Below are 27,896 nucleotides of genomic sequence, written 5' to 3'. Positions count from 1 at the left end.
CGCCTAAAAATTAAATCTGAAGAGCACAAAGTCCACGGCGGTAAAAGCTGTCGTCTGAGCCTGTGTGGAGCACACGCCGCATGTAAAAGTGTGAGCTGACGTCTCTGACCTCGCACCTCCACACATCAACGACATTCTCCGCCACGTTTTTTTACGCCGAGCTGATGGGTTCTAGGGTCGGGCGGTTCGACCCGTCGTGTTCTGCAAATGGTAAATACTCGATGTGGATCGCTGACTGTAAAGTTCGCACACCTTCGTGGTAATATAACGATATGAAATCTAATATTTATGCATTCAGGTCGGGAAAAAAAGCGTGGATTAGATCAGCTTTGACACCATTTTGTTTGTAAATCATAAAAAAAAAAAAAAATCACCACAGATCCAAACGAGTCAAATCAATCAAAAATACAGGAAAAGGAAAGATAAAAAAATATCTGAGTCACCCTCCTGGGAGCTTTTTCCCGTGTCTCCTCTCTGTTTTGTGAAAGCAACAGGCCTACTGTAACCCTCTACCTGGAGCCGTCGCCCCGGCCCTTCCCCCCCGCCCGCCCCCCCTCACTTCTTGTTCTTCAGCTGGTTGGCCAGCCAGTCCAGGCCCTCGTAGAGGCCGTCGCCGCTGGTGGCGCAGGTGGCCTGGATGTACCAGTTGCGGTGGCGCAAGGAGTGCAGGCCCAGCTTGTCCGTGATCTCTGCCGCGTTCATGGCGTTGGGCAGGTCCTGAGCAAAACCCATGCGGTGGAGAGAGCCTCAGCTGGGGGCGCGTGGACGCCAAAAGGCACTGGGAATACGTGAAGAGGAGGCCAAAGAGGGGCACGTTACCTGTTTGTTGGCGAAGACGAGAAGCACGGCGTCCCGCAGCTCGTCCTCGGCCAGCATCCTCATCAGCTCCTCGCGGGCCTCGTTGACTCGCTCACGGTCGTTGCTGTCCACCACGAAGATCAGGCCTGCAGCGCAGAGGGTTTAAAGGCTAAACAGCAACCACAGCAATATCAGATTATAAAAATAAATAAAATACATGTTGTTAAAACAAGTTTTGTTTCAGTTTTTTTTGTTTTGTTCCAGAATGCATGATGATAATCTGAAACAGCTCATGAGGATCAGCAGAAGCATTAGTCAGACATGGCCTCAAGTGCTCTAGGCGAGCGCTCCGCTGTCTCGTTAGCTCCAAAGTGGTGAAGCTTGAATGCGTTTTATCTGAATTTTATATAATATATAAAAAAAGATTGCTACAAAGTGTGGCGTGCATTTGTTTTCTAATCAGTTCTATGCAAGAATGCTCAAGCTCAGTCAAACTGGAAGGAGAGCGTCTGTGAACGTCGACTTTCAGGTCCTGCCAGAGGTTCTGATCCTGTTGTTGGAGTTTGACTGGAATATTCTGATCCCTGCATACGCTTTGCTCTAAATCATTCATTTGAAGGCGAGCCTCGGCCTCAGTCTCAACTCGTATGAAGCGGCATCTATCTTCCTGTTAGCTAACGAGTTAGTTTTCGGTCACACGTCGAGTTTTTTTGCACGAAGACCACAAATTGAAAATGTTAGCCTCCGAGCATCTTCTTCCATGTGTTCGCTGTGTCCCTTATGGCTTGGGTCAACCTTCAAAAGTGCCTCTGTATAGGTTCTGTTCGACAGCGGTCAACCTGCTGTATAGGTTTAGGTGGACAGCCTTGGAAGGAGAACGGTAGGTTTGCACAATTGCAAACCTACCGCTCTCCTTCCATACTCAGAGGATGAGTTGAGCAGAGCTCGATTGCTAACTAGTGGCCCTGAAACTGGGGTCCCCCGGAGTTCCCCAGAGGAGGCACTGCTGAGGATGCGTTGGGGTTGAGCTAAGTGACACAATGGACAAATATTTAACTCCGTCCACTTCATCAAGTAAGGGAAAATCCATATCAGTTTAAATTAGGAAGCATGACAACAGACAAGAGTTTGGCTTTATTGAGAGAGGATGTAATTTTCATAATAACTAATGTATTCAACAGTACAAAAGGCTGTTTAAAAAATTATCAGCATGAAGAATCTAAAGAGATCCTTGGAAAAATGTTACCACTGCTAAGGGGTCCCTGGCCACGAAAAGTCTAAGAACCCCTGAACCAGGACTGAATACAAACCAGCATTCTGCACTATCAGAGAAAATCTAGAAAAACAAAAGCATGTTGAAGTTTATTGAAATGTGAGAAGACTGAAGAAGGTTCCAGGGCGGTGAATGCTTCTGTAATTGTAATTGACAATAAAATTTGATTGATTGATTGATTGATTGATTGATTGGGATAATAGGCGTTGGTCCCCTACGCTCACCTTGAGTGTTCTGGAAGTAATGTCTCCACAGGGGACGGATCTTGTCCTGGCCACCCACGTCCCACACGGTGAAGCTGATGTTCTTGTACTCCACCGTCTCCACGTTGAAACCTGAACAGGGACAAACGTCACATCATCAACTCGTGTGTGTGTGTGTGTGGGGGGGTTAAACTCCCGCGCCGGCGGCTCGTTCCTCACACACCGATCGTGGGGATGGTGGTGACGATCTCCCCCAGCTTCAGCTTGTAGAGGATGGTTGTCTTCCCGGCGGCGTCCAGCCCCACCATCAGGATCCTCATTTCCTTTTTGCCTATCAGGCTCTTCAGCAGGTTCCCAAAGATGTTCCCCATGATGACTCTGACCTCAGCTGCAACACAACTGTGACACAGGTAACTGAGCGGGCAAAGCGGGCACCGGAACGTGCCAACACGGTCAAACGCCTCAGGTTACTGGGTTCGCGCGCTGCTCCCGTTCTCATTAAGGTCTAACGCTTTGACTTCACCACCGCACCACCTGGATTATGTCTTTCTCTCCACTGTAGATTTGATGCTGGGTTTGAGACTGATGACGCTTGGTTTTACTGCCTGTATGCCGCGCATTGGGTCTAAACATCTGCGTCTTAGGCTACGTTCAAACTGCAGGCCTTAACGCTCAATTCCGATTTTTTTTGTGAAATCAGACTTTTTTGCGTGTCCGTTCACATTTCCAAATATATGCGACTTGTATGTGATCTCCTGTGTGAACTGAATGCGTTCAACCTAAGTGTCCTGCATGCGCCGTCGAGGACGCGATGACGTCACACGTAGCAAGCGTCCTCAGTGTTTGCGGAAGTAAACAAGGATTATAATGCTGGCGTGCATTTTGTGGTCATTAATTTATTTTCTAACTGGAGCTTTCCCTCCATTGACTGCTCTTCTCATTGTTGTCCGCTATGAGTGTCGTCTTTCTTCCCGCTTCTGCATAGCAGAACGCAGAATAGTGACGTTTGTCGAGTATCGGTGACGTACAGGTCGGATAAATGCGACCAGGCCGTACAGACACAGGTAGCATTTGAAAAGATCAGATACGTATCGGATTCAGGACCACATATCCAAGCGGCCTGGGTCGCATTTGAAAAAATCCGATCTGTGTTGTTCAGACTGTCATAAAAAGATCAGATCCAGGTCGCATATGGGCAAAAAAAATCGGAATTGGGTCACTTCAGGCTGCAGTGTGAACGTAGCCTTGGTCTCATGTGTCTAAAATATGGTGCTGCTGAAGTCTTTCTCCTCATTGAGATGCAGCTTTGCAACCTAAAGTTCTTTCCTTTATTTATTTTTTTCTAAAAAAGAAGAGGCCCACGCTCAGACAAATGCTGGAGAAGTGGTGGGTCACGCATCGGTAACTTTACTCGTATACTTTGGACACGCCCTGAACTGAGAAAAACGTGGGACGAGCTATTTGAGGCACTTAGAAAAGTACTTCAGAAAGATTTTAACAAAGATCCTGAAATGGTAACTGCTTGGATTAATACGAAATGACAAAAATGCCTTCTAAAAATATTGCTGATTGCGGCTCTTAAGTGTATCACAGTTAAATGGTTGACACCCAAACCCTCCATCGTACAATATGTGGATTGAAAAGGTTTGGGATATCTATCATATGGAACAAATAACTTATTGCCTGAAGCTTTAAAAAAAAAAGACAGATTTGTTAACAGATGGAAACCGGCCATGACCTCACTAATGCAGTAAAATTCTCATTATTTTTTTTATGTATTTGTATTCCCCCCCACTCATTTATCGTCATTTGCGTTGCCTATTAATTTACCACCCATAGCTATGTTTGTATGTCACTCCTGTTCAATCGTGTAACCTACTTTACTTTTAAAGTTGCCTTAGGTATATCGTAAGTGAAGAGCAGCAGGCTAAATGTGGGCTTGTATGTAATATGTCTATGTAAGTTGCAAAAATCTAAATAAAAAAGAAGTTAAAAAAGAAAAAGAGGAAGAAGAGGCCCTCTCCTTCCATGATCCCACTTTACAGTTATGGAAACGTTCTTAAGCAGCCAGAATCACATTCAGGACCTGAAACATCAGCGGCATCATCATCACCACCACGGTGGAGTTTCTTAAAAACAAACGCAGCGACAGTCAGCTGACCCGACTCTGCCGCTGTGAACGGCTACTGTCACACTACACGGCGGGAAAGCTATTGGATCCACACACACCGGGTCTCTGCCGTTAGGCGTATCGGCTTTCACGTGCCGCAGGTTAACGACCCGTTCAGCCGTCTGCTGGCAGCTGAAGCGAAGCAAGCCGAATAATCCAACGTGCACCTTAAAGGAGAAACGACTGCGCTCGTGAGTTTTGGACAGAAAACACAGTCGATACGCTGCCAAAGCCATCGTTTTGGCTTCGTTTAAGAATATTCTGGAGAAGAAGGAATATTATTTCATCTCATTGCGATTAAAAAGACCCTTTTTGTGCAAAACTTTATAATCCGAGTGAATATTAGCAGCAGTTTGAGCTTGTAGCTCCAGTTCAACTAAATGGAGAGTTCTGTAATTTCACTTTGTCGCAGTTCTAAGTTGATTTGGATTCAGTAACTGATTAAAATCCGTACTGTATTTGTTTTGAATCTGGAAAACAGCATTCAGCCTTCTAAAAGTGGGTAGCGCTGTCGCCATACAGCAAGAAGGTCGTGGGTTCGAGTCCCACCCTTGCCCTGGGTCTTTCTGCATGGTGTTTGCATGTTCTCCCTGTGCATGTGTGGGTTCTCTCCGGGTACTCCGGCTTCCTCCCACAGTCCAAAAACATGACTGTTAGGTTAATTGGTCTCTCTAAATTCTCCATAGGTGTGAGTGTGTGTGTGAATGTTTGTCTCGTTTGTCTCTGTGTTGCCCTGCGACAGACTGGCGACCAGTCCAGGGTGTACTCCGCTTCTCGCCCAGTGAACGCTGGAGATAGGCACCAGCACCCCTAAAGACCCCAGAAGGGATAGACGTGTTAGAAAATGGATGGATGGAAGATTTCCTTCAATGAAACCCAGATGGCCTGTGAGGTGCTGCCAAAAGAAATCCTGAACTTCAGTGATGATGGTGCATTCACAGACGTTTTAGACCTCTAATCAATCCGGCATAACATTATGACCTGAACAGGGTATCTGATCACTCTTGGGTAAGAAAAACAGCTCTGACCCGTCGAGGCCTGGGCTTTACTAGACCCCTGGAGGGGAGCTGGGGTGTCTGTCAGCAAGACGTCGGCAGCAGGTCCTGTTAAAGTGCTGCAAACTGCAAAGTGGGGTTTCCAAGTATCACAACTGCTCGTCCTGCTACACCCACAGACGTTAAGAGTGGGCTCACATCTGGGGAACCGGATGGACAGGTGAACACCTAGAACTCATTGTGAAGGCTGCCCGTGATCTGAACCGATGCTTAGATAGGTGGCAGGTGTCAAAGTAACATCCACACGAATGCCAGGACCCAAGGTTTCCCAGCAGGACTCTTCCCCCACTTCTAACAGACACGAATCACTGCAGACTCACACGAGTCCTTCAGTCCTGATTGGCCCTTGTCAATTTATGTGAAATATTAACATCGGATCAGTTTCCCTGTTACTATTCACCAACTTTAAAAGAGGAAATCATCACTTGCCGCCTGATACAGGTGCCATGATGAAAACATCATCAGAGGTATTTATGTCAAGCCTGATCTGTGTATTTGTAGTTCACTTCAGCATGAAATAGCTGTTTACCCATTAATATAGCAGAGATATTAATAAGCACATACCCTTGATCTATTTGTCTGACTAAGAATAACACGCTGAAGCAACCAAACCTTTTTGACTCAGACCCCAGAAGCTGCTGGCCCTTTAACAGGCCAACTCTGTTAACTTCTGCCAGCGCGTTTCACCTCCAGGGACCACTCGGTGTTAACGGGGGTTTTCAACACGCATCACGGTCTCTCCATTATAAGAGTATAACCTTCCGGAGGCCAACCGCGGACATTTTTTCTACGGCACGAACCGGCAGGAGCTGCTCGCACAGCCCGCCGCAGCAGCGGAGGGATGCTGAGACATCTGTCATAATGCGAGGCGCAGGGATGGGGATGCTGCAGTCCGAGCAGGCGTCTCCTGTCCGGATGCGCCACTTTGGTCGGAGCGTGTTTCATATATCAGCATTTTTCTGGCATCATTGCAGGAAAAAAAATAAATAAAAATACGCGTCGGTCTGTGCGCTGTAATCCCCGCGTTCAGTCACGACAAAAAAAAAAAAAAAAAAAAAGAACCGCACCAGTCGGACGGTTGTCGTCGATAAGACGAACGTTAACGAGACGAGATGCGTTCAATGACGTTGCAACCGCGGCATCATCGTTCACATTTCAAACACTTGAACACATCGTTGGACTAATTCCCCCTTTTCCATCTCATTCACACTCACCCGTCAGCGGCAGGCAGGACACCAGCTGGATTCAGCAGGCAAAGGACCGGATGGTAGTCTCGCGAGGACTTCAGGATCGGGTGCGAGGTGTTCTCGCGAGACATCGGACGCTTGGAACGCATCTCACGTTTGTCATCTTCGATGACTTTCTGAAGAAGAAGAAAGAAAAAAAACGGCAGGTGGACTACAGGGAAGCGGGCAGCTGCCCTCCACACGGGAACTCGGTACGAAACAACTGGATGAATACCAATAAAGCCGGAAGAAATCCACTTAAAGGCTTACTTTACTTAAACACATCACCTTAATCAATATTACAAGGTTAACCCTTAGTGGATTGATCAAGTTCACCATTGAATTATGCGGCACAGAACCATGTCACTAAAGCAGAACCCCATTCAAAGAGTGAAACATGTGTATAGGTCCTTTTTTTCCCTGTTTCTTTTTTCTTTTTTTTACAGACATGGTGACGTATTCCAAGCATTTATTAATGTAAATATTAGACTCATAAACAACGTTTTAATACAATAATTTAATACTGAAATGTAGGGGTGGGTATTGCCAAAGAAGTCACGATTCGATTGAATCACGATTCACATGCCACGATCCGATTCTATGACGATGCATCACGATACCGGAGTTATTGCGATGTATCGCGATGCAATGCAATATTTTCACTGAACACTGTTAGAAAAAAATACAGCCATTACCAGTGGCTGACTGGCTGTGTATGATCTGGATAGTGTCTTCAATTGTTACATAACTGAAAGAAACTGAATTCATACATAGCTGTATTTATTGAAACGACTTTTGGAGGTATTGCCATGAAAACAAATATTACTGTTACTGGACACAAATATTACTATTACTAGAGTGGACACACTGACAAAAAGTGCTTAGGATTTATAAAACTTAAAATAACAAAATAAGGATAATCAGTGTTGTTTACATGCCTCAGTGGTCCTTTAAACCAATGAAGTTGTATTCCACTTGTTTTTGGCTGATGTTCGCCAACAATTCATGCAATTTTATTTATTCATTTCTTAAAATTAATAATCGATACTTGGCGTCAAGAATCGATGCAGTAGATCGCGAAAATTTGAATTGCGATGCATCATCATGACGATTTTTTTGCACACCCCTACTGAAATGTTAGCCTATGCAATGATAATATTAATAATAATAATAATTATTATAATAATAATAATAAATTGTATTTGTAATGCACCTTACATTTAAGACAAACCTCAGAGTGCTACAGGTAAAATCATCAAAGTTAGACAAATCATCAGTGAAAAAAAAAGGGCTGCGACATTTTCGTGCACAGTTAAAACTCAGCTCTACTAAACCTTTTTCTCCCACCAGTGCATTTTTTCTATAGATGCACTGGTGGGTGAGAAAATGCACCCATTAGTTGGTCTATAGGCTCATTTTGCATGAGGTGCAGCGTCAATGTAGCTTGTCTTTGTGTTTTTCTTTGTTTTTTTTTTTGTTTTTGTTTTTTTACAGACGGACAATTTGTTGGCCAATCAAGCAATATGGTCATCTAGCAAGATACTGTTACCGTTGATCATTTGGGCAGATGTCATGTCCTCTTTGAAAATTCTCCTGTCCGTTAAGTTTGTCAGCAGAGGGATCAATGAAGTCTCCTGGTGGATGGCTGTGCTGCCTTTAGACTCGAAGAAGCACATTGGACCAACACCAGCAGATGACACGGTTCTCCATATCGTTACTGATTGCGGAAAACTTCACACTGGACCTCAAGCATTGCGGATTAAATTGTGCCTCTCTGCTCTTTCTCTAGACTCTGAGAACTTTATTTCCAAGTGAGATTTACACAATTTACATGTATCTGTTTCTCCTTAGCCCCGGTAAAATGTTTCTGACATAAGTGTCTAGTTTATGGACTTTTAAGCAAAATAATGTATAAGTATTTCAGCACATATCTTGGACATGCAGGTGTCAAGAAGTGCAGATATGGATGGGTGGAGGATTTATTATTGGTTTATCATTGTATTATGTGATTGCTATTTCATCTATTCTGTATGCAGCACTTTAGTTCTGTTATTGTTTAAAGTGCTATATAAATAAAGCTTCTAGGATAAACTCAAACGTGGTTTGTTTGCAGTCCTCCCAGGACGGTAGTTATCCATGTTACATTGGCACCTTTTTCTATCACACTTTTTTCCTACTTGACTTTCCATTAATTTGCTTGGGTATACTGTGTGAGTATCGCCTAGTGAAGGTGGACCTTGTGCTGAGTCAGCAGTCTTTCTTATGGTTGTTTAGGCCAAAACAGGGCCATAGCACAAAGTTGCTTTATTATTATTATTATTGTTTTACTGGTCTTATGTAACATTCTCATCTATTGAAAAACTGTACATACTTTTCATTAGCTGTTAGCCTTAATCATCAAATTCACTGAAATAAATTAACATGATAGGATGTTGTTATTTATTGCAAGTTATCTGTGATGGTGTTTCTTTAATTGGCTATTTGTGTCCTGTCTATGTAGATACTACATGTTAAAAATATTTTAACCTTCAGGGTTTAACAAGAAGTGTTTAATGTGTCTTCATGTGTCCCAGTTGACGAATTAAAGGTAATTTGGCTCTGACTTATAAGGAAGTGATTAAACCAGAAGTCTTCATCCCTGGTCCTCAGGACCCAATGTCCTGCAGGTTTTACACGTGTCTCTGCTCCAGCACACCTGAATCAAATGATTGCAGGATCTCCTCAGCAACAATAAAGGGCTGCAGAGGCCAGTTAATCACTCGTCATAGCTAAGTCAGGTGTGTGGAGGTAAGGAAACGCCTAAAACATGCAGGCCAGTGGGTCCTGAAGACCAGGGTTGAAGACCTCTGGATTAAACATACCTGAAACCTATCAGAGTTTGAAGATCAGGGTTCCTTTAAATTTTGAGATCAACATGTCAAACTTTTTCAAAGCAAAATTTCCAGAGGTCTCAGTCCATTTTAGTCCACATATGAAACGTAAGTGGTCATGCTTACAAGGATGAATGGATTGATGGATTTTCCACGTATTATTGTTTTATTTCAAAGATGAATTCAACTTTAAACGCAACGTGGAAAAATGTGTCATAATGAGATAAAGATTGCTCTGAAAAACCTGTCTTACCAATAAAATAAATACGTATAGCTCCAAAATGCTCTGTCCAAATCTGGTTTGACAAACCATCCTCTCTGTGAATATACGCATTTCTGTTCTCATTACAGGAGCCCAAACTACGGATGTAAAGTAACAGAAGGTCTGCTGGCAAGCAGGCTTAAATAATTAACGCAGGAATCATCTTAATGAATTAGTCATTGGCCGACTGTAACAGGATGCCAAGTGGTACTTCCTGGCAGAAGCCACTCATGTGTCACAGATAATAAAGTGACACAAGAGGCAACAGAACCTACTCAATTAAAACTTGTGTTGGTTTCAGTTTAGAGCGCTCGTTGTTTTGGTGTCTTATTATGCGCTGGACGCTTGTTTATTATTAAACTAAAGCAGTGGGATTAAATGACACAACCTGAAACCGGCTTTGGCGGCCACGGGTGAATCCGAGGTTTGCCTCGCTCTTTTCCGCTGTGTTGCGTGTCAGTCAGCGGTCCGGCAAAAAAGATGTGTTTATCAATTCAGCTGCGAAGGCAGGGGAATAAAAAGGGGAGCAGATGTTTGCAGCTGCACACCAGATTACGGGGTGGAGTGGCTGGTGGGGGGGGGCAGGCCCGGGTTTGGAGCTCGGCGAGGGTTACGGGGGGGTTACGGCGGGCTCCGGGTGGTGGCGGGAGAGGTAAAGGGTGGGGAGTTATGACTTAAAGAAGCCTTTCCTCTGAAGTGTCTGCCAGCGTGCAAACCCAGCAAATACAATCACAAGAGTCGCTGGTTCTGCTAGCTGAACTAATGAGGGCCTGCACGTTGAGGGCAGGGGCTTTGATGTTCTGGGTAGCTGGCTCCTTGTGTTTTCTCTCCCGCTCTCCTTTTTTCTGCCTGTCCCACATCAAAAAAAAATGCAAGGGGAGTTGAGCAGCAGATGTTTTGAGGTACATTTTTATACACAGTACAGTTCATTCACCCCGTCTCTCCGTTACTCTGTTTGTCCACTGCTGCTGCATCACCGCTGCATAAAGGGCAAGAAGACCTACCCCCCCCCCCCCCCCCCCACACACACACACACACACACATCTTTCTATCCAGCTAAACACTCTAAATCGGCGTACTTTATACATATAATCATGGTGTCAGTCAAGGCGGGTAACTTTTATCTCTCCTGACTTCCTTTCTGTGCCTGTCTCTCTTTAATTTCAGAACAATCTGGATGTCATTACTCAGGGGAGGGGTGAGGGGGGGGGGGGGGGGGTGCAGTCTATGTGTTGCTATGCACGTGTCTGTGCAACGACGAGGGGGAGAATGGGGAAGAGGGGAAAAAGTCCACCCAACCTCTGTCTCACACATGGGAGAAACAGTGACAGGAAATTCCCTTATGCTGCAGCTCCAGGGTGAAATGATAAAGGAATGAAGAAATGCAAACCAGAAATCCAAGCCTTTATCATTCCAAGCAACTTGCAGTCTCCTGCTTATACCTTCACCGAATAACCTCCCCGTCCCCCTCCAAAAAAACAAAAAAAAAAATAAGACGAGTACAGTCAACTGAGCCACTGGCGCTGTCATTCCTCTGGAGTCGGGGGGGATATTTACCAAAGTCCCTACAAACAAAAGTTAATTGGTATTAAATCCTATGTGGCAGAAAGTCTTTTCCCAGCAGGCCGAGCACAAAGACAGTTTGGATTATCTAAGATATCCAGGAATGCAGTCGTCATAAATCAAGTCCCATGGCGACATTAGCATTTCGCTAAATCTACAGCTCATGTGCGCATGGTTTTGATTGTGCCTTCGCGTCAGTTGTTTCAACACGCACGCGCCTCCATTTCTGTGCACGCGTTTGTATCTTTTCTCGTCTGTGCCCCCGGTAACAGCCGTGGAGGGTCCCGGGTTAGTGCGCGGTTCAACAAGTCACATCCTTGGCTATGAACTCTGGACAGATGATCCCCTCAGATCCTCGCACAGCAAAGACTGGTATAATCACCACCAACTCTCTACTCTCTCTCTCTCTCTCTCTAGATGAGGCTCTCCAGTAATAAAAGTCATACTTTTAAGGAAACAATATCCTGCGGCCATAAAATGTCCTTCTCTCAGCATGCAGTGGCCATAAAAAAAAAAAAAAGCCTCTCACCTCCCAAATCTGCAGTGCATCAAGCTTATCCCCACATTTACACAGTATTAAATGCAGACATGCACGCGCTCAGACCAACACACACACAACCCTGAGCATCATTTCAGGACTAATGTAGGCCCATCTCTCACTCTGACATGTGCTACATGTGGGAAGAATTTAAAGAGCCCTTAAACAAGTGAAACAGAGAAACCAGGATCGTAGTATAATAGAAAAGAAGGCAGACACACACATCGTAACACATTATAGTCGTACCAGATGGAGGCACGTTTGTGTCATATTAATCAGAAACAATGACATGGCAATATATGATCAGCAGGAACATTTTACATGTTATAATTACTATTGTTACTAATAGATAATTAACAATGCAATTGTAAGATGTGCAGTGAAAGAGGTTTAATTTCCTTTTTTTTAAATTGATGCATGAACTGTTCTATATTGTCTTTACAGGCATACAGGCATTTAAACGGTATTGTGAAAATGTCTTTCTTAACAGCTCATCAAAAAAGGAATATCAGACAAAGATAGCTCAATGATAGCTTTTCAAATGACAATTTCATTTAATAGGGAAGAAAGACATCGCAACCAACATGGCTCGAAGTGAAAAAGGTGTTGCCCCCATTGTTGATTCATGAATTTACTCTGACTCGCCACATTTGATGCAAAAGCTCAGTTTCGCTAGCAGACCCGTAGAATCAAGGAATCGCTCAAACAGAACCTGTCTGACAACACGAAGCAGGCTGAAAGACCTCAAAAAGCAACACATCACGATCTATTCTAAAGACATTCAAGCACAGGCAAGAAGCATTGAAATCGACCAGTCTGGAAAGGGCTACAAATTCCTTTTTTAAGGCTTTGCCCCCCCAGCGAAGCACAGTGGCAGCCATTATCCACAAATGGGTAAAACATGGAAGAGCGGCAGACATTCCCGGGAGAGGCCGACCTACCAGAATTACTCAAAACACGTGTTGATGACTCATCCAGGAGGTCACAAAAGAACCTCCAACCACATCTAAATCACCGCAGGCCCCACTTGCATCAGCTAAGGTCAGAGCTCATGGTTCAACAATAAGAAAGAGGCAGGGCAACAATTGTCATGAATGGGTGAGTTCCAAGGTGACAACCATTGTTTACACAAACTCCCGTCTGACATATGGTAAAAAAAAAAAAAAATACATATGGCAAAAAACAAAAAAACTTTTAGATGATACCAAGACAGTGTTGGAACCTTTCAAAGGAGTTGTGTCCCCTCAGAGCTTGCATAAAAGTAACATTTCCCGAAAAGAACATCTTAATAACAGTCAAACACGGTGACGATTAGTGCCACCCTCCACAAACCAACACTGACGATTTAAATCTGATTGAGTTTCTATGTTGTGTATTTGAAGAGGTTGTTCCTGCTTGAAAAATCGAAATGTTTCTGCAAAGGAGAGAGGTTCAAAGACCCATGATGTAAAAAAATCAGTTGACACAAAAGCTTGGTGAAAGCTTGCGTTGCCAAGAATGATGCAACCAGTCATTAGATTTAGAGGGCAATCGCTTTTTCACACAGCTCCAGGTTGGTTGGAATATTTTTTTTCCCCCTTAAAGAATGAATTAATTGTTGAAAATGCCTTTTTGTGTTTACTTTTTTGTTATTTTTGCCTGATAATAACATTTGCATGATAACTTGAAACATTTAATGTCAGTATACAAGAAAAAACAAAGAACCTGTCAAGAGGCAAAGCAGCAGGTTTCCCATCAACCTTTCATTGACTTCTTAAAAAAATAAAAGACATTACACCTTCTTGTCTTGTTTCTGGAGAGGTCCCAAAGCAATAACTCACATAAATATGAAATACCTAATTTCGTTGATTTTAATTTGAATGAATTTGGACCTATGTAGTACTGCACAAAAATACCAACGATTTTACCTTTCACCTTCAGAAGCCTTCTCAGACCATGGGTGCAAGGTACATTAGTTAAAATTATTTGATTAAGCATTAAATATGAACCTCTTTTTATTTAATGAAATGATGACATGTTTTAGAAGAATAGTGAATGAAAAAACAACCTAACTAACAAGCTATCACTCTGAAGTGACAGCTTGCTTACAGTTTTTGTCATGTACAGGGGTCTCTCCGGAAGATGTTTTGGAAAAATAGTAATACTCCACTTTTTAACGTACTGTAGGTGTGACGTTAGCCCAAGCTCACACCTGATTGGTCCATCTGTCCCTTGTAACGTCTCCTCCCCCAGAAGTCTGAGCTAAATGTTTGGACACGAACAGAATCTAACAACCCACCCAGAAGCCTCACCTGACCGAGTCAGAGAGGATCGATCACTCTGGACCCTCAGATGTGCCAAATACTTTGTACTGCCCTGCAAGCTATGGGACATTTTAGCAGTATTTCTGTGTGAAACTGCCCAAGATTCTAATTTCCATCCACCCTGGGTGCCAGCTCAGCGCCACTTAATAGTTTCCCTTTAAGAGCGTTTCCTCTTGTATCCGACATGCTTCCGAATCCAAAGTGGAGCAACCACCAAGACATCCTGGGGCAGAACTGACAGCCTGGCAGTTTCAGAGCAATCTCCAGGCCAAAACCGCAGCTGTTTGTGTCGTGATTTCCCCATCAGCCCAGCTGAGGAATGGGTCTGTGGGAACCGCGTAAGCAAAACTCCAGTCAGTTCCACGAGTGAGACGACAACCCAATTTCAGAACAAAGTAATGCGCTCCGTTCTTTTTTTTTTTTTTCTCTCTCAGTGATGGCAACGGCGCTGAAAGCTTACAGGTCTAGGTGCTTTCAGGACTTTTAATCTTCCCCGCTAAAGCGGTGAGTGGTGTCAAAATGAGGCTGTAAAACCACCTTTTCATCAGGCTCTTGAGAGACTTGACAGAGTTTGTAGAGTCTAATTAATCACCAATACATCTCTTTAGGATTAACATTAGGAATGAATCTTTATTATAGTATATATAAGTGCTTGATTCTTGTAATTCAAATGTTCATTTCAGGTTGATTCTCAATAGAATTTCAACCCTTAGAAATGTAAAGATGTCTTCTTGTGCCTTTTTTTTTAATGAAATGGCAATCCCTGAATGGAGAGGCCGAGAGTTTTTCCCTTATCCCTGCTTTTAAGATAATAAAACTAATTTTTGAACTTTAATATAATATAACGTAGCATCATTACGCTACATTAGATTGAAATCGGTTATTTCTTTTAATCAAGTAAACTAACTGAACCGAAATGATTATTGCTGTGTGTGAGATGCGGGAGCAAAGCATCCATTTTTAGCAAATCTTTAACAGATAGCTGGATGTAGAAGTTAAGATAGCGAAACCTCGGATACATCTTCCAGATGAGGCTGGCAGTTCCCTTCCTGTCGTTCACTTAAACCAACATGAGACACTCTGAGACAACATATTCGTAAAACTTACATTCACAAATATACACTTGCACAATAAAATACACGGCTACTGTACAACAAGAGGAACGAGAAGGGCAGAGGATGAAACATTAACACTCCTCTGCCGTTTCTCCACTTTTCTGTGGGCTAGAAGCGAGGGGAGTGCGGGCCTTTCTTCATGGCTGGGAGGGTAGCGTCTAAGCAGGCCGCGGCCGGATAAATGACATGAGTCACCCCTTCAATCTCTGACTTGGCATTTTGGGAATAACAGCGGCTACGCAGAGAAAATAGATCCCAGATGATGGAATAAAAAAAAAAAAAAAACAACAACACAAAATGAGGGGGACGGAGCGATTCTCTGGAACGGTTGCAACAAAAGAGCAAAAACAAACGTCGGGGGGCCTACTTGCACACGTTGACCCACTCTGTAAGGCGACACTCCTCGCAGAGCACATAGCAGCACCAGTGAAATCGACAATTGCAGCGCTCACTGCGAGTCTGCCTCAGGATGTTGTGGCCGCGGCCGCAGCACAGCGAGCTGCAGCTGTCCGTGCTGTAGCTAGTCTTGTTGCAGATGCGTCCCTGCGTTCCCGGCGAATCTACGGAGGCGTCACGCTCGCAGAAATCCGGCGACTTCTCGAAATACACCAGCTCCCTGGACATGCTTCGCCGGCGCCCGCCACCGCCGCCGCCGAACCCCCCGGCGCTCCGGCGGGCGCCGTTCTCTGTTCGAGGGTTAAAAACGCCATTGTTTTTGTTCTGGGAGTTGACGAAGATGGCTGACAAGAACTTCTGCTTGAGGAGAGATCCAACGACTCGGAACTCTGGAGAAACGTACCAGCAGGTCTTGAACTGGCAGCTCCCTGATGTGCCGTGACACTTGCACTTCCTTGTCATGTTGTCGGTCACTATCTGGGTAAAAGAAAGACGCAATATTTTTCACCAAGCAGGTACCGTCAATCATACAGTGCCTCGTCAGAAATGTTGCCACCGCTTAAAGATTCACACAGTCAATATGCTTTATTGGAAAATGTGTTGCGCAATTATCCAGAAGAAGAAATGATTTTGCAGACAAAAATGTGAAAAGTGTGGCCTGCATGTGTGGCAGACCCTTAAGTCAACAATACGCGCAGCCACCTTTCATGTCACCCTAACCCTTACAGCTCAAAGGTTTTTTTGGGGGGTTTGTCCCCGCCAGATTTGCAAAGACTTTAATTTCTACCCTTGTTAGTCGATGAACATGAATTTTCAAGTCAAATTCTCTGATGGATTTAGGTCTGGACCATTCGAATTGAAGCTCAGGCTGTATGTTTAGGGTCACTATCCGCTGGGACGATGAACCTCTGCTCCAGTCTCAAGTCTATTGCGGCCTCTAGTAGGAGTTCCTCCATGGTCATCGTGTATTGAGCTCCATCCATTTTCCCATCAACTCTGACCGGCTTCGCTGTCACTTTTGAACGAAAGCATCCCCGCAGCATGATACTGTCACAACTGTGCTTCATCGTGGTTTTTACAGGATGATGTGGAGGTGTTAGGTTTTGCCCACATGGAGACCCAAACATTTTCTCTCCTCATCTGACCAGAGCACCTTCTTCCACATGTTTGCGGTGTATTACTCTATGTGGCAAACGTTTATCAAGGCTTTGCATGGGCATTTTTCAAAAATGAGTTTCTTCTTTCCAGTTTTCCACAACTTCCAGATTTGGGGACACATTATTAACAGCTGCCCTGCAGATAGATTCCCCCCACCTGAGCTTTGGATCTCTGCTGCTCCTCCAAAGTTACCACAACCTACTTGGCTGCTCCTACTTGGCTGCTCCTCTTATTACTGCGCTTCCTTCCTGCCTGTGCCATAGTCCATATATTTTTGGATAATTGATCTAACAGTGATCTTTGAGATGCCCAAATCTTGAGATATGATAATTAGTATATTACCAGCCCTGCTTTAAACTTCTGCACAGCTTTATCCCTGACCGGTCTGCAATGTGCCTTTGTCTTCATGATGCACTAATGTTCTCTAGAGACCTCTGAGGCCTTAAGACAACAGCTGTATTTAGACTGAGGTTGCCACGTTTACTAATTGGTTAATTGATTATTCAGAGTAAAGGTGCCAAATAAAACAATATTCTGATTCCTATTTGAAAAAACGTTCTGAAAAATGGTAGCTACCTGTCCTTCTGTTCCAGATTTATACTCTACTCTGTGTTAGTCTGTCACATAAAATCCTAAAACTGAAGTGTAGGACGGCAACGGGGCTAAATGTGAACACGAGATGAATGAGCACATGACTCACCTGCCGCCCTACGCGGTTGTTATGTATCCTCATGCGAGCGTAGATGTCCCTCGGAGAACCCCGAGAGTCGAGCCAGTCTCTTGAAAAGCGATCCCCGAACCGCAAGTCGTGACTGCAGCCCCCCCACGTCCAGGTGTCCTGCATGGAGCTTAGGTCATCTGATAAAGGCTTGAGCAGGGCAGACGTGTGGGCAGAGTGTAGGTCGGGTGGTAGGTTCCCCGGGTGCCCATTTAGATCAGAGGGTAATGATTTGGTCATGCCGATGCCTACTCCGCCCTTCTGCAGAGTCTGCAGCTGCAGCTGTGTGAGCTTCAGCCGGATCTTGTCATCGTCCTGGCGACGCTTGGCCTCACAGCTGCACCCCCGCAGCTTGCCCATGCTGCAGGCCGAGGCCACAGAGTGAGCCACACCCGCTGCCAGCAGGGCCAGGGAGAAGGCGCTCTCGCGAAAACCTGGGGGCCCGATGAGAACACACACACACACACACACACACACACACACAGAGAGATGTAAATGATAAACATTTCTAAAAGTATCCTTCACCTGTATCAAAGCAACCCAAAACCCCGTCTAACCTATTGACTATTTTACAGGCTTCCCTAAACCTCTCACCCCTACTGAGGATGGTGCTGTGGTGGGGCAGCTTCCCGAAGCTTTCAAGGGAAGAGCAGTTCCAGCGCTGGTCGCGCAGCTGGTGCTGGCACTCGTGGATGGCCACCTGGATGCCCTGCAGGGCGGATGCTGTAACGTCGGGACTGCGCATACACATCCGCAACTGACGTTTGCTGAGGCCTACCAGCCGCAGGCACACGGAATGTGGGGTTAGAACTGGATCTCCTGCCACCTTCAGGCTGAGGATGTCATTACACAGCACCCTGCAGAGAGGAGAGAGGTCGGTGGGATTTGTCATCAGCGCTGACAGCAGGAGACTGAGCTGAACGCTTGGAAAGTTAAATAAAAACAGCAAAGATTTCATCGAGCTTTTTCTACAAAGTGAAACACTTTCCAGGGATGTATTGCATAAACTCTGTAGGGAACACAACAGTTTTATGCGCTCTGGTGTTAGTTGCTGAAAGTTGGTTGCAGCAGAAACTTAATTGTAGATAAAAACAAGCCAGCTACGAATAATTCAAAACAGATCAGACCACATCACGGACCGAGGAGACTCATAATTGCATAATTCAGATTTTTTTTATAAATTACCAAACAAGGAATTATGATATTCTAATATCAACCTGCAAAAATCCAGGACAGATTAATCCAACCTTCTAAATAAATACCCACGATTTCATTCGTATAACAAACTCAAAACTACCACCTTTCCTTAAAATTCCTCGCAGAACAAATCCATCTCCCCAGGCGCTCTCAAGTGCACTTACGTTAGCGCAGGTGACATTAGTGCTGTTGCCAAAATCAGGAATTGATTCCAACGGAGTTTGTCTGATAGCTCCATTTTGTTAAGCGTCTGTCGCGACGGGACATTAAAACTCTGATAACAAGCCCCAAGTAATCAAATAAGAATACTACAACAACAAAAAAAAGGAAAATGCGTGGAGTATTATCGATGCAGCGCCAAACGAGCGAGTGGTGAAGACGGAGAAGAGACGAGCTCGGGGGCGAGAGTAAACTGAAGGAGGGGGGAGAGAAAGGGGGTGAGGGGAGGGGAGTGGATGCCTCCACAGCCGGCTGTTTGCAAAATATTAGCCAATATGATTATTATATTGTTGGAGATGGCGGTCATTCCTGGGGGCGTAAACGCGGTGTCTCCAAACTTTTACGCACGGGCGCTCTCCAAGCATAGGGGTCCCAATAAGCTGCGCAGAATCACGTTTTCTTTTTTTTTTTCTTTTTGCAGCAACTAGATTTAAACTGAAAGTCTCTAATTTTGTATGTGCAAATGGCAGAACAGGCCTCACATTTTCAAAGAATTGTGAACAAAGACATGAAAATGTGAAGATTTCAGTCATAAAAGGGTGAGTTGTTGTTTTTTTTTTTGTCAAAAATGAACGGGGGAGGGGAGAGCTGCTGGTCCTTCCACTGTACGACAGGGAAGCAGCAGCAGGCAAGCGGCTCAGCTCAGAGACCCTCCAACAATACTGATTTTAGTCATGCGACCCCCGCCCCCCGCCGCCGCCGCCACCACCCCACCGCTATCAGCGCGGCTACTCGTCCTTGCTGTGCTTTAAACAAGTTCACTGTGTCCTCTGCTCATAGTATAAACGCACAAGCCCTTATTTTAGTCGACAGATCTGACTCCTGTCCATTTGTGTCGCATATAAGAAGCTTAATTACTCACTAAAGTGGAACTGGACGAGGAAAGGAAAAACGTTTTAGACTTTCAAAAAACATTTTTTCTTCAAAAACATAATCTGTTGTGCTGAGCCCCTACATCCGGATCATTTGTCTTGACTTGGTATCAATCACTGTTCTGGCCTGTCCAAATAAGGCATAATAAAACGTGCATGCCTGCAACTTCCATAAAATTAAGTTAAAACCCCCCATCGAACACGGTTCGCTTAGTGACACCAATTCATCTAATCTCCTTCCATTCCCTAAGCTGCAGCAATGAAAAGTGCATTAGCATTCTGCCTTGGTGTGTATATCTAAGTGGCTTAAAAAGTGATTTGAAGTTGATTTGTATATAAAAGGGTCCCTTTATCCGGATTGAAGCTCTAATCTGCTCGGTGTCGCATGACTGCTCCAGGAAACCCCTTTGAGCACCTTCATATATATAAAGCCCGGGTATAAACGTGGGATGGCTGTCATTAAAGCTTGTTTTTTTCTCCCCTCTTCTTTACTTACCCACTTCCCTTTACTGTCATCCAAGGGGATGAGAGAAAGTTGGAGAGGAAGGGTGGGGAGAGAGAGGATCGATGGAGCTCAGTCGAACATGCAAATCACTCAGATCCATGTCACAAAATGAAACATTCGTTCCAAATACCGAGTTTTGGGGACACTATGGGCTCGATCCAAGTCATGCAGTTTGATGGAGATGCCGCAAAGTGGCTCAAGCTGTGATTACACTGCGCTACTCATGCGTCGAGGGAGGTCTGCAAGCCAGATGTTAGGGCTGGTTTCTTTTTTTTGTTTTATCCTTACTCGTCCCCCTCTCTCTTACCCTGCTTCATCATGCATCAAACTTCTGATTGGAGGCCATATTTCATCAGTGCCGCGTTTGAAAAAATATTTAAGTAGCCCAGCAGGCAGTGTGAGTAATAGGACAACTGAGAGGGTGTTATTGTTTCAATCAGCATCCACGTTGCGTCGTGCGCGCACTTTGAAGAGGAGCGATGATAGCTTTATTGCCCCCCCCCCCCCCCCCCCCTCATAAAAGGCACTTCCAGAAAATATATAAATTATGAAAAAAAATTAGATTTTTAGTCGGGAAGAAAAGGTGCAACTACAAGTTGCTCCCTGCATCTTTTGGAGGAAGGATTGGAGAGAGGAGGAGATGCGGTTATAGGGAGTAGGCAGCTCAAAGGGCAGTTTCGGGTGGCTCATATTCCGCTGTAACTGTACTGTACGGTGATAGCAGAGGTGGAGCAGAAAAGGCGGACGCACCCACCGCATCTGCACGAACACATCAGCGCTTCAGACCGGGCACTTCTCCCGCTGGGTAGCAAGCGCGCACGCAGTCCAGCGAGGAAAACGCTCTGAGACGCACACCGTTCCAAGGGATTGCCGTGAGATTCCACAAGTAATATGCGCAACACTGATGTGGACTTTTTTTTTTTAAACTCCTTTTCCTTTCTCTTTTCTACTCAGTTGTGCTTCCTCATTCATTGTGCGCCCCTGTGAAGAGCATTAACTATCCCTCCTTCCAATCCTATTGAAAAGGCAGCGAGGAAAAGAAAAAAAAAACAGAGGGAGATGAGAGCAGCAAATCCCTTTTTTATTCCCCTCGTAGCGCTCAATAAGAGAAGAATGTGTTGCCTATCAGTCACCGAGGGGATCAAATCTTCGGGACTGTCCCACGCGTTCACTGCGCCTCGCAGAGCATCACTGAGAGAGACAGAGTGAAGAGGACAGCAGCAGCAGCATCCTGCCTGGACAGATCATCCAGGGACCTGTCTCCGCTCAGGATCCATCCAAGTCAATTAAGACCGCCAGCATCTCCCAGATCCTCTCACCGGTGAGTAGCTGTGTACGTTTCAACAATTCTTTTTTTAGCAGATCCTTAAATACAACTCAACGTAGAAAGCAACGCGTATAGGACAATGTCTGGTGTTGCTTGTAAAGTTTGTACATTTCCCATCCAGCATGTTTGAACCGAAGCCACGATGAGGAGCCTGGTTCTGTTGCTGGGAGTGAAAGCCGCCTGCATCCTCCTGGTGTCTTCGCTCTCCCGCACGGGGGCCGTGAACAACAGCGGCCGGTGGTGGTGAGTGCGGCCGACGGGGAGGTGGGGGAGGCACCAGCTCTGGGATGGTTCAGCCGGCAACAGCGTCCCGCACCCATGCACCCTGCGCTGCTTTGCACCAACACTTTGCGTGCGATTTTACCGGGTTACCGCACCCCCTCCGCTGCATGTTCGAAATAATCTGTTTGTGCTGGACCCGTTCACAACTTCTTTACACAAAAAAAAAGAAAGAAAAAACAAAAGAGAGAGAAGAGAAACCGCACAGTAAGAAGACTTGTGGGACTTTTTTTGGCTGTCGTTTCCAAATTGCTCCACTTCAACTTTAATTAGCAGTTCATTCAATTAACAATTTATTGATCGTAATCGGAGCTACACGGCTTAATTGGCGCCCTCTCTTTATTTCTGGCTCCGGTTAACATTTTATTTTTTTTGTTCACAATACCAATGTGGAACCGTTTAAATGTGGATTTATTTCACAGCTGAGAGGACTCCTGTGTGGGGTCCTGCTCAGAGTTGTGTAGCTGCAAAAATACTGCGCCCTCAAACCGACACAACGAACCACACTTTATTTTCATGGGGATTCACATACAGAAATGCATAAATAAAATCCGATATGCACAGTTTAGCACATTGTCTTGATTGTATATATATATATATGCAAAAAAAACAAAAAAACAAAAAAAAAAACTTCAAACTGCGGACTGGATGTGTTGAGGTGGGCAACATAACGAAAGGATTTTTGCGGTGTCATTAGTTTAGTTGAGAATTCAAATATTTTAAATGCCAGCTGAAATCCAGGGGGAGAAAAAACGAAGGAAGGAATGGAAAGAGGAAAATATTCCCCAAAACAGCAGATTGTTATTAGTCTTTATGATCCCAGGCCTCACCGCACTACTGCGTGGGTCAGCCCCCTCTTAGCAGGCCAAGACTGGCCCGTTTGTTTTTTTTATTCTTTCTCCCGGGTTGTAATGCTCATCGGGAGACACGGACACCGCTATCCACAGCAGTCCAAATTGGCAAAAGGCACACACATAAAAAAAAACGTGGTAAATTATACAAAATGCCGCTGAAACGACGACAATGTTCTGAAATCTGAGCACGTTTAGAGGATGCTGTGCGGTAAAAAACTGACCCGAGACTGGGGAAGCGCAGGTGGTAAACTAGACCACAAATATTAAACAATATTTTATAACAAAACGTTTCTAATGCAACTTCACAATAGATAGATAGATAGATAGATAGATAGATAGATAGATAGATAGATAGATAGATAGATAGATAGATAGATAGATAGATAGATAGATAGATAGATAGATAGATAGATAGATAGATAGATAGATAGATAGATAGATAGATAGATAGATAGATAGATAGATAGATAGATAGATAGATTTGTGCAAGACCAAATAACATAAATCACAAGGTTTAAAACAGCATGTGCCTCATAGTAAAGAAGCTATTACACATTATTACATGGTAAATGACTTTACATTACATATCTTAGTTTTTAAGAGGTGTGCAGCCACCACATGTACAAAGTTTTAATTTTATTTAATTTGTTTGTTCTTGCTAAAAAAAAATTAAACCAAAGCAACCTCAAGACAATTATTAGTGACTAAACAGGCATTTTTATATAGGATTTTTGTATTTTAGATTATATGGGGAGGTCAATAATTTACATTGCTACAGTGTCTTATTCTATTAGAAAACAAATTACGGGTGTGAATGCTCGAACGAGAAATAACATATTTGTTAATTGTCCATCGTCCACGTGGTTCAAGAAGGAGCCCGAAAACGTGCATTCTGACTCAGAGCCTGAATGTTCCCTTGTGGTGCAAGAATCCATGTGTCACCGTTTATTATTGTAGTGTGGAGTGCACGCTGTAATTTCAAAGGCACCACACTACCCCATGAGATCCCTGGTGACATCCATGTGAGAATTCAGAGTAGGGGAGGGTTTACCACAAGATATCGTGGTTTTTATTCCGATGACAACAAAAGTGGTGATTAAAAGTTTTTAGAAATTCATCATAGCTTCTTGACTATAAATCCGTCATCTTTATTCAACTGTTCTCAAGATACATCTTGGTCTTTAACAAACCATACTAAGAGTGTATCAACTGCAGTTCATCAGTATTGTCCCAGAATGACCAATTCTTATAACAGTCATTTCTTTTTACATTAAAAATAAATTAAACCAAATTATTGCCAATGTCTAGTTCAAAGGGTCACCAGGATGCCCATTAGACCTAAGCGGCTCTGACTTCCTTCTCGTCTTCGTCTCAGGGGTATAGTCAACGTGGCTTCCTCGTCCAACCTCCTCACCAACTCTAAGAGCGTGCAGTTGGTCCTGGACCCCAGCCTGGCCCTCCTGAGTCGTCGCCAGCGCCGGCTGATTCGGCAGAATCCTGGCATCCTGCATGCCATCGCTGCAGGCCTGCACACCGCCATAAAGGAGTGCAAGTGGCAGTTCCGCAACCGGCGCTGGAACTGCCCAACCACCCACAGTCCAGCCATTTTTGGCAAAATTGTCAATCGTGGTGAGTCTTTCTTGTCCCTCTCCTCAGGGGATATTTGGACGGGATCTAAGCAGGATGTGTTCGGGAAAATTAGCCCGCAAAAACCTTCCGAGTTTGAGCCAAAAGAGGAAAAGCCATATCTGAAATAATATGCAAGTGTTTAATGGAGAGGTTTGATGTGTGTTCAGGTTGCAGAGAGACCGCATTTGTATTTGCCATCACCAGCGCAGGAGTGACCCACGCCGTGGCTCGATCTTGCTCAGAAGGGGCTATTGAGTCGTGCACTTGCGATTATCGGCGCAGAGGTCCTGGAGGCCCAGACTGGCACTGGGGGGGCTGCAGTGACAACGTGGATTTTGGCAGGATGTTCAGTCGTGAGTTTGTGGACTCCAGCGAGAGGGGCAGGGATCTGCGTTACCTCACTAACCTGCACAACAACGAAGCCGGCAGAATGGTAACGATGGAACACATACAGTTTGATGCGGCAGCTCTGCCTCAGATAGTCTTGCGACTTATTGTCACTGTTCTTCCCCCCTGCAGACTGTCTCCTCAGAGATGCGTCAGGAGTGTAAGTGCCACGGCATGTCTGGCTCCTGCACAGTGCGGACCTGTTGGATGCGCCTGCCCAGTTTCCGCACGGTGGGGGATTTCCTCAAGGAGCGCTTCGACGGCGCGTCCAGAGTCGTGTACGCCAACAAGGGCAGCAACCGCGCCTCTCACCGAGCCGCACCCAGACACCTGGAGCCAGAAAACCCGGCTCACAAGCCCCCGTCTTCCATGGACTTGGTCTACTTTGAGAAATCGCCAAACTTTTGCTCCTACAATGGCAAAACGGGCACTTTGGGAACCTCCGGAAGAGCGTGCAACAGCTCGTCCCCAGGTCTGGACGGGTGCGAGCTGCTGTGCTGCGGACGTGGATTCAAGACGCAGACTGAGAGCGTGACCGAACGCTGCCACTGCACGTTCCACTGGTGCTGTCACGTCAGCTGCCTCAACTGCACCAGCACACGGACGTTACATCAGTGTCTATGATTGGAGCGAAACGTTAGGGTTGATGCTGCATTTGGGCATGTATCAGAGGCAAAGACGGACATTTTTATCAAAGCAGGTTGTTGCTTTAGAGCAGTGGTTCCCAACCCTGGTCCTCAAGTACCAATGTCCTGCATTTTAGGTGTCTCCTTGTTGCCACATGCCTGACTTATATGAATGAGTGATCAAGAGGCTTCTGCAGTCACTTCAATCAGGTGTGCTGCAACAGAGACACATATAAAACATGCAGGGCAAGGGACCTTGACAACCAGGGTTGGGAAAAAAATGCTTTAGAGAACCAGCAGCGCTTAAATTGAGATGTTTTCGAAAGGGGGTGAGACAGTTTAAATCCAGGTAAAATAAGAAAAGAAGGATTCTGGAACAAAGTCTGTACTGGTGTCTCAGAAAAATACAGAGTAAAGCACAAATATATGAACAGGGTATCATAGAGAAATAGGTGCTCGCGTTATTTTTTTGTTACAAACATTTGAACACAGCAGACATTCACGTTTAAGGGAAATCCCCCACATTCCGAAGGTGTTTACACTGACGACAGCGTGGAAATAAAAAGGATTTAGAGAACTGATTGTTGCATGTCTGAGTGGGAAGCAGGACAGTGTTTCACAGATGTTTTTTGTAGCCGCAGAGCGCTATGAACATGTTCTCTAATTACCAGACAGGGAAAACACTCTCAGCTCTCAGCTTGTTTACGTAGAACTTTGATGCTCCCGACCGCTTCTAATTTTCCTCTAATTCCCTCCACTTTTATTTGTATATTTTTATTTTGTTGGATCCCAAATCTCTTAAAACACATTTGCCACTTGGAATTACCACAGAACAGTCCTAATGATGTTTGACCAGAAAAAATGCTGGTAAAGTCACTAAGGAGCTGCCAGAAAATTACATAATTTGAATGTATTATGAATACACTGAACAGGCTGTCAAATGTTGGGGAACAATTGTGACGCAGAATATGACTTACTGAATTAAATCTGGCACAAATCAAGAACACGCAAAAAAAAAAAAGTGTTCCATATAAACATTTATTGAAGCTTAAAGTAGCTAAAATTTGTTTATTTCAAATAATAAAATCAGCTAGGAAAACCGAAAGGATGTAAGCAATGACGGTTCTGGGATGAATGGTGCCTTGGGCATGTCCCTCCTTCTGCCACACCAAACCAATTAGAAGGCAAGCAATTATCTGAGGTGAGCAAGGGGGACACAGAATGCAGTGCAGTCTTGCAAAAAGACTACACTTGTCCCCTGCCGCCCCTCCAAGACCCGTCTAATTCCACCCTGGGCAACTGCCCAAATGGCCCATATCACAAACCGCCACAGGATATAAGCATTAAAATATGAAAAAATATTTATAAAAGTGTTGCTGGTTTGTTTGCCAAATGAATAATATGTTTACCCATCAGCAACAGGACAGCATGCTATGACTTGAGTCAAGTCAGGATATGTTTGGAGGCATTTCTTTCCCTTTTCGGTTTGACTCTTGCTGGAACCAGAGAATTATCCGTTCTATTTTCCTGCTTAAAAACACTTGTTTGTTTGGTCATGCACTGAAATTGACTTTTTTTTATGCATGTAAATACAAATATTTATTTTTGATGATTTTTATACTGTTATAGATTATTGTAAGAACAGTCCTTGTTTTTTTTTTTAGATTTCAAGCCCAAATTTTAGATTCTAGTTGTTTTACTGTATGATAGAAAAATAAAGGTTATATTTTCAATTAAGTCAGCTCGTCTGAATGTGTCTGGGATGGGGTTATGTCTGATATAGGTTCTGTTTCGCTTAAGAAGTTTGACAATAGAGAAAGTGAACACATAAGCTGGTCCCTGGGTGTCCTTTGCTTAATCCTATTACCACCGCCAAAGCAGCCTTTTTCTGCAGGCTCACAAAGCATCCCTGCATCTGTGCTCTGAAGCGCAGAGACAGGCCCTGCTTATCCAGCCATATAACTTATCTCATACAGTATACGGGTGTAGATTTAAGGCTCTTTGCTTCATTTGCCGAATGTCTGAAAGGGGGTAAAAAAGGAATACAAAAAATGATGAAAACTAGAGTCGTTTTTCAGCACTTGGCAACATAACTAACCACATAGACTTGGAGAGATTTGCGCTCTTTAACCAGGAGCAGTATGGGAGCAGTTTTTGTTTTTGTGACAGCACATGGTGGACATAAAATAGGATGCAAGCAGAACCGCATGAAAAATGAGCAACCATTACATAGATATAAATCATTTGGATATGGGAGAATATTAAGAACAAATTTGAACAACAACTAAAACGCTTAGGAAAAGCAACAACAAAAAAAAGAAAGATTATTCAATAAACTTTACCATATAAAAAA

General features: G+C 44.3%; 3 protein-coding genes across 4 annotated transcripts; 1 reads left to right on the top strand and 2 right to left on the bottom strand.

Moving 5' to 3' along the window:
* Positions 1–6,816, bottom strand: arf3a (ADP-ribosylation factor 3a). Of its 2 annotated transcripts, none has more exons than XM_012866594.3 (5): positions 6,714–6,816; positions 2,498–2,673; positions 2,296–2,406; positions 820–944; positions 1–717 (listed from the first exon to the last, which is right to left on the bottom strand). In XM_012866594.3, exons 2-5 carry the CDS (start codon positions 2,643–2,645, stop codon positions 556–558), a joined length of 546 nt encoding a protein of 181 aa, XP_012722048.1. In that variant the 5' UTR covers positions 2,646–2,673; positions 6,714–6,816; the 3' UTR covers positions 1–555. The 2 variants fall into 2 exon arrangements, with proteins under 2 accessions (XP_012722048.1, XP_021174179.1); XM_021318504.2 differs by having other exon boundaries at positions 2,498–2,662; positions 6,714–6,788.
* An 8,355-nt stretch (positions 6,817–15,171) lies between these two features.
* On the bottom strand, positions 15,172–19,228 carry wnt10b (wingless-type MMTV integration site family, member 10b). Its single transcript, XM_036137751.1, has 4 exons — positions 19,010–19,228; positions 18,243–18,505; positions 17,631–18,082; positions 15,172–16,249 (listed from the first exon to the last, which is right to left on the bottom strand). Exons 1-4 carry the CDS (start codon positions 19,081–19,083, stop codon positions 15,740–15,742), a joined length of 1,299 nt encoding a protein of 432 aa, XP_035993644.1. The 5' UTR covers positions 19,084–19,228; the 3' UTR covers positions 15,172–15,739.
* A 1,732-nt stretch (positions 19,229–20,960) lies between these two features.
* Positions 20,961–27,280, top strand: wnt1 (wingless-type MMTV integration site family, member 1). Its single transcript, XM_012866460.3, has 5 exons — positions 20,961–21,762; positions 21,890–22,011; positions 24,277–24,530; positions 24,698–24,963; positions 25,050–27,280. Exons 2-5 carry the CDS (start codon positions 21,911–21,913, stop codon positions 25,539–25,541), a joined length of 1,113 nt encoding a protein of 370 aa, XP_012721914.1. The 5' UTR covers positions 20,961–21,762; positions 21,890–21,910; the 3' UTR covers positions 25,542–27,280.
* Positions 27,281–27,896: the final 616 nt, after the last annotated feature.

This window comes from Fundulus heteroclitus, chromosome 1 (assembly GCF_011125445.2).
Source record: "Fundulus heteroclitus isolate FHET01 chromosome 1, MU-UCD_Fhet_4.1, whole genome shotgun sequence".
In the NCBI taxonomy this organism is placed as follows: domain Eukaryota; kingdom Metazoa; phylum Chordata; class Actinopteri; order Cyprinodontiformes; family Fundulidae; genus Fundulus; species Fundulus heteroclitus.
This window is presented reverse-complemented; position numbering and strand designations above follow the sequence as displayed.

Excerpts from the sequence above, each read along its gene's own strand:
- arf3a (XM_012866594.3), bottom strand. The coding sequence starts at position 2,645 with ATGGGGAACATCTTTGGGAACCTGCTGAAGAGCCTGATAGGCAAAAAG. Across the intron at positions 945-2,295 it reads TTACTTCCAGAACACTCAAG|GCCTGATCTTCGTGGTGGAC; the intron begins GTGAGCGTAGGG and ends TCTGCGCTGCAG. Across the intron at positions 718-819 it reads TCGTCTTCGCCAACAAACAG|GACCTGCCCAACGCCATGAA; the intron begins GTAACGTGCCCC and ends GGTTTTGCTCAG.
- wnt10b (XM_036137751.1), bottom strand. The coding sequence starts at position 19,083 with ATGGAGCTATCAGACAAACTCCGTTGGAATCAATTCCTGATTTTGGCA. Across the intron at positions 18,506-19,009 it reads CTAATGTCACCTGCGCTAAC|GGTGCTGTGTAATGACATCC; the intron begins GTAAGTGCACTT and ends TCCTCTCTGCAG. Across the intron at positions 16,250-17,630 it reads ACAACCGCGTAGGGCGGCAG|ATAGTGACCGACAACATGAC; the intron begins GTGAGTCATGTG and ends TCTTTTACCCAG.
- wnt1 (XM_012866460.3), top strand. The coding sequence starts at position 21,911 with ATGAGGAGCCTGGTTCTGTTGCTGGGAGTGAAAGCCGCCTGCATCCTC. Across the intron at positions 22,012-24,276 it reads AACAACAGCGGCCGGTGGTG|GGGTATAGTCAACGTGGCTT; the intron begins GTGAGTGCGGCC and ends TCTTCGTCTCAG. Across the intron at positions 24,964-25,049 it reads ACAACGAAGCCGGCAGAATG|ACTGTCTCCTCAGAGATGCG; the intron begins GTAACGATGGAA and ends TCCCCCCTGCAG.